Genomic DNA, 9,435 nt, shown 5'->3' with positions numbered 1-9,435 from the left:
TTTGTTATTTGATTGATTGATTGACTGATTATTTTCCCTTTAGACTAAGTGGCTGTAACCTTTCACTGAGAAGCTGTGAAGCTCTGTCCTCAGTTTTAAACTGTGACTCATCTCATCTGAGGAAGCTGGATCTGAGTAACAACAATGTGCAAGATTCTGGTGTGAAGATACTGTCTGCTGGATTGAAGAGTTCATACTGCAGACTGGATTCACTCAGGTCAGAACAGAGTTAAAAGGCATGAGAACTCTAAATACTTGATAAACTAAATAATAATAATAATAATAATAATAATAATAATAAGGTTGCAAGCACAGATGATAGGGCCCTTGTGTATGTCCAGGCAAGCTGTAGTTACTTTTGTACATCTTGGTTGGAGCCTTTAATGTAAATTTGATCTACATGAGATGACACTATGTGTGATCTAATATCGCAGCATAGATATCTCAATGCTTGGATTCTCATGAAGCATGTGATGTTTAGGGCAGATCGAACTATACTTATATTTTATTTGCCCGAAAAATGCTGTTTCACAAAAACACAACTTTACATCACCAATATCTTTGGATTGAACTCACAAAAGATGCAGCCAGACTTGCACCTTAAAATCAAAATACAGTGGGATGCAAAAGTTTGGGCAACCTTGTTAATAGTCATTATTTTCCTGTATAAATCGTTGTTTTTGTTACAATAAAAACGTCAGTTAAATATATCATAGGGGACACACACACAGTGTTATAGTTGAGAAGTGAAATGAAGTTTATTGATTTTACAGAAAGTGTGCAATAATTGTTTAAATACTAAATATCAGGCGGGTGCATAAATTTGGGCCTGTTGTCTTTCTTTTATTGATTCCAAAACCATTTGACCTACTTCTTGGCTCAATTGGCTTGGTCCGCTCAGTGCCCCTGACGCTCCTCCTACACTGTTGAATCTCTAATGGAGACAGAGTAGTTTGGGGGTCCAATTGTAAGTTTCCCCTCCTTTTCTTGTTACTTTTCTCTCTGAAGAGTTGCACCATGGTGTCTCCACCCAACTCTCCACTGCCCTGCAAGACAAAGATTGTTGCACCATCATCTTTTAGGGGAAGGATACAGAAAGCTGTCTCAGAGATGTAGCTGTTTCCACAGTTCGGAACATATTGAGAAATGGAAGACCACAGATCAGTTCAAGTTAATGCTCGAAGTGGGCAGAACCAAGAAAAATCTTGGATAGACAGAACGACGAATGGTGAGAACAGGTCAGAGTCAACCCACAGACCAGCACCAAAAGACCTACAACTCTCATCTTAGCAGCAAATGGAGTCACTGTGGCATCGTTCACCATTCAGCGCACTTTACACACGGGAGATGCTGTATTTGAGAGTGATGCAGAGAAGCCTTTTGTCCGCCCACAGCACAAACAGAGCCGCTTGAGGTATGCTAAAGCACATTTGTGACAAAGCCAGCTTCATTCTGGATAAGGTGCTGTTGGACTGAATGAAACTAAATTGAGTGTATTTGTGGCATAGCAGAGGCGTTATGCATGGAGAAAAAGAAACACAGCATTCCAAAAAAAAAACACGCTGCTATACCTACAGTAAAATATGGTGGTGGTTCCATCCTGCTGTGGGGCTGTGATGTGGCAGTGCAGGACTGTGAATCTTGTCAAAGTTGAGGGACACATGGGATTCCATACAGTATCAGCAGATTCTTGGAGACCATGTCCAGGAATCAGTGACCAAGCTGAAGCTGCGCCCGGGGCTGGATCTTCTTTCAAACAAGACAATGACCTGAAACACTGCTCAAATCCACTAAGGCATCATGTCACAGAGAACAAGTACAACGTTCTGGATGGCCATCTCAGTCCCCAGACCTGAATATTACTGAAGATCTGTGGTAAAGAGAGCTGTCATGCTCGGCAAGCCATCAAACCTGAATGAACTAGAGATGTTTGTAACGAGGAATGGTCCAAAATACCTTTCAACCCACAATCCAGGCTTCTCATTGGAACCTAACGGAAGCATTTAGAGGTTGTATTTCTGCAAAAGGAGGATTCTACTAAATATTAATTTCATTTTCTTTTTTTTCTGGTGCCCAAATTTGCATACCTGCCTGATTTGGTTTTTAAACAATTATTGCACACTGTCTGTAAATCCAATAACTTCATTTCATTTCTCAAATATCACTCGTGTGTGTCTCTTATATGATATATTTAAATGACATTTTTATTGTAACAACCAACGATTTATACAGGAAAATAATGACTTATTAAAAAAGGTTGCCCAAAGTTTGCATCCCACTGTAGCTGATTTGTTATGGGTTTTTTATGACTTTTTTTTGCACATCTCAGCACATTACACGAGGGAGCTAAATTTCAATAGACAGTAATTAAATTGTAGCACCAGGGCCACACTTCGACAAGAGGAGTTGTTAATAAGTTATATCCTCAATTTTGTAGGACTCTTGTGCGTGAAAGAAACCAAGATCTTCATTCCGGCAAATCTCCGTTAACAAGTTACCGCGGATCGCCCCGTGCGTGGGGCTGGACAGCGTCAACACGTTAACAAGCTAACTGCGCTAACGCACTAGTTCCCACCAATTGAGCACTGCGTGGCACATCCGACATTCTGTTTTACTTTTGTCCATGACGCGCTTACCATCAGGGTCATGCTTCACATGAAAACCAAGATAGTTCCAAACGCCAGATCTGAATGAGGGTGGGGGAGGTTCAATTTCAGGTAGCGTTCAGGCAGTTGCCATGTTGCAACGAGCTTAGCTTCTGTCTTGCTAGCTTGCGCTGCGCTCAGTCGATCTGCGCTCGACAGTGCAACCTAGGCGGAGTAGTCAAACGCAGATCCACTGAGCGCTCAACACAGACAGCATCGTCAGAAGAAAAGTTGATAAAATAATAAAAAATTTTGTATTGTTCGATACATATGCGTACCGAACCGAAAGCACTTTAATCGAACGGTTCAATAGCGATACGAGTATGTTGCACACATATACATACATACATACATATATATACGTATTATAACATATATATACTAGGGGTGCAATGCATTTAGGACGTTTTTTACTCACTTTATGTCTCTTCCACGATGTTATTTCTCTCTCCAACAACATAGGTTACAATTAGATTAACATGACCAATTATGCAAATTAGGCGATGACGTCATTTAGCGACTTCTAGCAACTTTTAGGACAACCAATAGCGATTTCCTTACTGAGGAGTTGGCAACACTGTTGGAACTATTTTGGTTTTCATGTGAGTATGACCCTGAAGGTAAGCGCGTCATGGACTAAGTAAAACAGTATGTTGGATGTGCCATGCAATGCTCAGTTACATGGGTGGGAACTAGTGTGTTAGTGCAGTTAGCTCGTTAACCGTGTTGGCCGTCCAGCCCCACGCACGGGGCGATCCGCGGTAGCTCGTTAACGGAGATTTGCCGTGTTGTGGCGTTAACATCATTTCAACGAGATTAACCTGAAAACACTAGTGGGAACACAACAAATATGACTGCACATTTACTCCGACAGCATCCTAGTGCAAAGACAAGTGGAAGCAGACAAAAACAACAAGGACGCATGCTACAAACTTTACCCGAGTCATTTAGACAGCCGTTAGCACATGATTCTCCTTATGGGGACCTGATATGTTTAATATGCTGCTGAGAATATAGCCCAGAAGAAGCACATAGTATAGCTTTTATTTTGGAAAGAGCTATTTCTCTGTAATAAACTCTTTTCCAAAGATGAGTGATTCCTCAATCAGATACAGGGCTCGCAAATCGCTAGCCCGACGTCCAGGGGCTAGCGATTTTTCCAGTCGGGCTACCAAAATCTATCTCTGCCCTGCCCGTCGGGCTATTGTAGGAAGGAAAAATATATGTCAATGCTTTTTGCATTCTTTCGGAAATATAGCTGGGTAATTATGTCATTGGCATCGGTGAGCCACTGTCAATATGTGACATATTGAAATCGCGTTTGAATTTTGCGCTTGTTTTTTGCTTTCACTCTGCAATCGCGCAAAACTGTGTATAGAGAGCGACAGTACTGATTGGTGAGTGACAATAATTTGCGCACCAATTCCTCTGACATCGTCTTATCAATCGTTAGCTTACTACGCAAACATGACAAGTGAAATCTCCCGCAGCAAGCTTAAACCATGTGAGAGGTTGATCGTGCAGAGAATCGCTGAGCGTTATGTGAGTGCGTGTGTAAAAGCGCAGGATATATATTCTAGTTCTGCTGAGCCAAATAATACAGGTCAGGGTGAAGAAGTGACAGCCAAAGAAAAGCTTACCACAAACGGAAAAGTTATGACAAATCAGACTATAAGGCAAAAAGAAAGTGCAGCTTTATGGTTTCATGGACAAAAGAATTTCTCTGTGGCTACAATATGACGAGCTAAATAACCGGGGCTGCACATAAGTGGTCCGCAGGTGCGCATTCGCTGTCAAATAAAAAACGCACAACAGATAAGAAGTTGCAACGCGTGTTTGCGTACATAAGATTTTCTGGAGGAGGACAGACATTTGGTTTAGAACTCTTAAAGATGTCGAAGAAGCAAACTCCTTAAGCAATTACTTTGGTTTTCCTCCACCTCCAAAGAAATGTCAGAAGGAGTCCGAACCACAAAAGAAGCACGTATTCTCGGAAAAGTGGTTGCAGGAGGTGAGCTGGCTTCAAACAAATGATGAACGCACAGAGATGTGGTGCGGAATGTGCCGTGAAAATCCAACTCTAGCGGACAAAAACAGTGCTTTTTATATGGACGCAAACGCGCGTTTGAAACTTCTTATCTGGTGCGCGGTCTTTATTTTGACAGCGAATGCGAACATGCGGACCACTTATGTGCACCCGTGTAAATAACAATGTTCTGCCGGGTGTGTTGTTGGTTTTCCCTCGATTCTGAGTCGACGAGCGCCTTTGTTACTGGGACCAGTCATTTTAAGAAAGGCCCCCATTAGAACCCATGAGAAATGCAAGAAATGCATTATTGCTCAGGTCTGCAATATCTTTCCCAGAACAAACACAATTGCAAATAACATACTAAAAATAAACCTGAAAATCAGTTTAAAAACAGCGTACTAATGTTGCAAAGAGTGAACTACCACTGCACAATTTAGCAGTCTTTGCAAACTTCAAAAAGCAAATGGCCTCGATCTTGGTTCCACTTGCCTCTTACCTGTGACTTCAGTGGAAATTTCAAATTCAGGATCTGACACAGACTGATTCATGTTCTACACCAGTTCTTACAAGTTCATAGAAATTTCTGTTCAATTAGAACCAAGTATTTGAGTTGATGATTGTAATTTTTATACAATGTTGTAATTTATTTTTCAACAATTTTTTGATTAATATTTTGTTTCCTTTACAATATTATACTTTAATGTATAATATTGTAAAGGAAACAAAACAGGAAACAAAACATCAAAAGAATTGCTCTCTTTTTTATTTGGGCTACTTAAATTTATTTTGGGCTACCAAAAACTGAAGAGTCCCTGCCCGAAGGGCTACCAGGGATTTTGAAATTTTGCGAGCCCTGAGATATATATATATTTTCTTATTACTTTTTTGTTTCAGCAACATTAAATTTAACAACTGTACTTTTGAGTTAAAATATATATTTATAATTTTAATAAATGACAAATTAAAAAGGCATGAACATTTTTTTTTGTATCGAAAAAATATCGAACCGTGACACCAAAGTATCGATACGAACCGAACCGTGAATTTTGTGTATCGTTGCACCCCTAATATACACACACACACACACACACACACACACACACACACACACACACATATACAAGGTGAACAGCAGTATTACAGATCCCTGCGGAGCTCCTGTACTGTACATCACCAGGTTAGACACAGTACCGCCAGGTCTCACATACTGTGTCAGGTAGTCCTTAACCCATGAGTGGTTGTTAATATTATGGTTATTGAGTTAATTAAATCATTGACCTGCAGATCACTTGACTGGATATTACTCAACTTTAAGAGTTGTACAAGATCATCTAAGGAAACAACACACTTTCAACTTGCATATTTTGTTACCAGATAAGATTCTTCTAAAGATCGCACAGAGTCACAGAGGAATGAATAAAACACCCTATTCCAGGATAAAGAGGTTCAGTGAATATGGTGTTGAAGGTGTGGAGGTGGATCAGAGTGTCAGAGAAGACTCTGTAGAAGGACAGAGTGCCAGCAGGACAGTCCACAAACACTCCTACTCTGTTAGAGACAGAGGAGGACACAGTGGGAGACAAAAATGGGAGGAGAGCATGTCTGTTGTTGTGCCAGACAGAGAAACAATTATCAAAGCAGAAGAGACTCCAGGACTGATCATTCTCCCCAAACCTGCAATCAAGCTCGTCTCCTCTTCTTCTGATTCCTCTGTAACTCACAGCTAACTGAACATCTCCTTTCCATTCAAACTCCCAGTAACAGCGACCTGTCAGGCTATTTCTACACAGCATTTGAGGACACCTGTCAAACCTCTCCGGATGGTCAGGATATGACTGATAGCCCTCATATACCACCTTCCTGCTGTTGTCAGTGAGCTTGAGTTTTCTGTTTGCCGTGTTTGAGTCCAGCGTGAGTTCACATGCATCTAATGGAGATATCAAAAACACAGCAAAGGTTATTCATCTGTTTGGAGTTCATTGAATGTGTGCTTCTTTGCTTTTATGAATCACATTGGAAACAGGCTTACACTTCCTCAGGCCTGGTCTCAACCACTGAACTCCAGTAGGCTCCAACCTAAAAGAAGAAGGGGGGGTTAGCTCAAGCAATTATTTAAAAAAAAAAAAAAATCCCCTCTCGCCCCTGTGGGCAGTCTATCCTTCAAGCTTGGGTCCTCTACCCAAGCTCAGGAGCTAGAGCAGGTCAGCTGCTGATCGGCAGGTTGGTGATTCGATCCCTGGCTCCCCTAGTTTGCATGCCAAATATCCTTAGGCAAGATACTGGGATCTGCTGGTGAGTCACCGCACCTAGTGCGCCGATTACCACTGTTACCTTCACCCTCCACATCTTCTCAAGCTCTTGTCTATGTGTATATATATGTATACATATGCATATGGTAAATGGTCTGTATTTGTATAGCGCTCTACTAGTCCCTAAGGACCCCAAAGCACTTTACACATTCAGTCATCCACCCATTCACACACAGGTGATGGCAAGCTACATTGTAGCCACAGCCACCCTGGGGCACATTGACAGAGGCAAGGCTGCCAGACACTGGCGCCACCGGGCCCTCTGTCCACCACCACAAGGGTGAAGTGTTTTGCCCAAGGACACAACGACCGAGACTGTCCGAGCCGGGGCTCGAACCGGCAACCTTCCGATTACAAGGTGAACTCTCTTGTGCCACGATGTATTCGCCTTGTAATCGGAAGGTTGCCGGTTCGAGCCCCGGCTCAGACAGTATATATGTATACATACACACACACACACACGCACGCGTATACACACACGCGTATACACACGTGTATACACACACACGCACGTGTATACACACACACATACACGCGCACACACACACACACACACACATACACATATACATATTGTAGCGGGTCAGGACTGTTCGGGGTTCTGTTTGTACAGTTATGTTTTGTTTATGTTGCTATAGTGACGGGTGACGCCCTCTCGCTGCGACGGTGTGTCCTTCCGGGATCAGAGGGCGCCCTGTGTGTGTTGTTGTTGTTGCCCGCGCTGAGCAGTTAGCTAGCGGCAGTGTTCTTCTGCAAGTGTTAATAAACGGCTGTGCTCCCTGGCTAGCTCACGGGAAGCAAGACCAAACGATACCTCCGTCTCCTCCTTGTCTGAGCTCGCCACATTGGTGTCAGAAGTGGGATAGCTCACCCTCGCTGTAATGGAGAGAGACATTCAGAGGCTGGAGCAAGCCGTCGAGGAGAACATTCCCCGCTTGGGAAACTGGCGATGGAAGAGAGAGGATGTGAGCGACCATGTAAGTCCCCCGACGGGTCCCGATGGCGCGAGCGCACCGCGGCGGCAGCCCGTCGCGACAAATGCTAGGGCAATGCTTCATGGGCTACCTCTGTCGACCCACACGCCGAGCCCCCAACCGCGAGCAGTTATGCCTACCACGCCAGTTAAGGTACCGAAATACAACGGGCTAACCCCGCTAGAGCCCTACCTCTCACAAGTGCGGCTGGCCGCCAGACATAGTGGCTGGAGCGAAGAGGAGACTGCTACACACCTAGCGCTAGCATTAGAGGGAGACGCACTGCAGATACTCCTTGACCTAGCCCCGGCAGAGCAGCATGAGCTCCAGGCCCTCACCGCGGCACTTGAGAGGCGATTCGGGCAGCGGCACTCCACTGATCTGAGCAGAGAGCAGCTAACCAACCGGAGCCGTCGACTGGGGGAGAGCCTGGGCACCTTTGCAGCAGACGTGTTGCTGTATGCTCATCGTGGCTACCCGGAGTTTCCAGCAGCAGCCCGTGAGGAGCTTATGTAACTCATATTTGAGTATGGCTTAACTAGAATATACCAGAATAAGAAAAGAATCATTAATCTAGGCAGCACACTTCATTTATAATGAATAAACCATAGGTGCAGCAGTTAAGGAGTTAACTGTTCTGGTTTAGACACGTGTTACTCTAGGCCAATGAGCTGCTGAAACGTGGTACAGGCTCCGCCTGCCGCCCCTGCCTAGGAGGACACAGATTTTTCTCTTCTCTCTCTCGCTCGCGAACCTTCCATGAGCAAGCTAGTGAGGAAACGAGACACGGCGATTTACTGAGACGAGGTATGAAAAAGAGTAATATAGACGGAGAGCTAGCACTCGCCGTTTACGAAAGATTGTTTACTGTATGTATATTGCTAAGACGAGTAATTAGCTGGTTCTTTTTACATTGCTTAGTCGAGAAAGGTCGGGAGTTAGAGACGACGCCATTTCATCGGTCGTGCGCCATCTCGCGCTGCTCCGTCTTTCTAATTCTGAGATCGGTGAGCAAAGTGTTTTACTTGTTCATTATTTATCTGTGTTTCATGAATGCCTTGCAAGTAAAATGTTCCAGTGTTTAATGATAATTGTTTAGGAATGTTCTGTAGGAAACTTTGTTCAATTTACTGAAACCCAGTAGTTGAAGCGAATGTGTGAATTGTGATTTTATGAGGAACTTAATATGTCCCATGACACTGTCGTTGACAGGTCAGGTTTTTTTTGTTGTTGTTTGGTTTTGTTTTTTGTTTCTTTGGTTTGTGTCTTCCTGGTGCATTCCAACAGATCCTGAAATTGATGGCGAGCCAACCCCGTTGAAGGACCAAATGACTTTGTTCTGTCCTGCACATCAGAGTGTGGTAGGCCAGATGCAACAAAACAGAAACACACCACGCCATTTTGTACTCGTAGTCCCCCTTCTTCACACACATCCCCCTGGACTCACGGGCGGGTGGTTTTAAGGACTCGTTTTACAG

General features: G+C 43.6%; 1 protein-coding gene across 1 annotated transcript in view; it reads right to left on the bottom strand.

The window, feature by feature from the left end:
- Positions 1-5,756: 5,756 nt before the first annotated feature.
- LOC120746035 (protein NLRC3-like) overlaps positions 5,757-9,435 on the bottom strand; it is a 42,849-nt gene continuing 39,170 nt past the window's right edge. The window contains exons 7-8 of the mRNA XM_040051246.1: positions 6,704-6,750; positions 5,757-6,601 (exon numbers count right to left, since the gene is read on the bottom strand). Coding sequence (XP_039907180.1) covers positions 6,060-6,601; positions 6,704-6,750 — 589 coding nt within the window. The 3' untranslated portion in view covers positions 5,757-6,059. The remainder of the gene's footprint in view (positions 6,602-6,703; positions 6,751-9,435) is intronic.

Source organism: Simochromis diagramma, unplaced genomic scaffold, assembly GCF_900408965.1.
Source record: "Simochromis diagramma unplaced genomic scaffold, fSimDia1.1 OVJJ01000107.1, whole genome shotgun sequence".
NCBI lineage: Eukaryota > Metazoa > Chordata > Actinopteri > Cichliformes > Cichlidae > Simochromis > Simochromis diagramma.
This window is presented reverse-complemented; position numbering and strand designations above follow the sequence as displayed.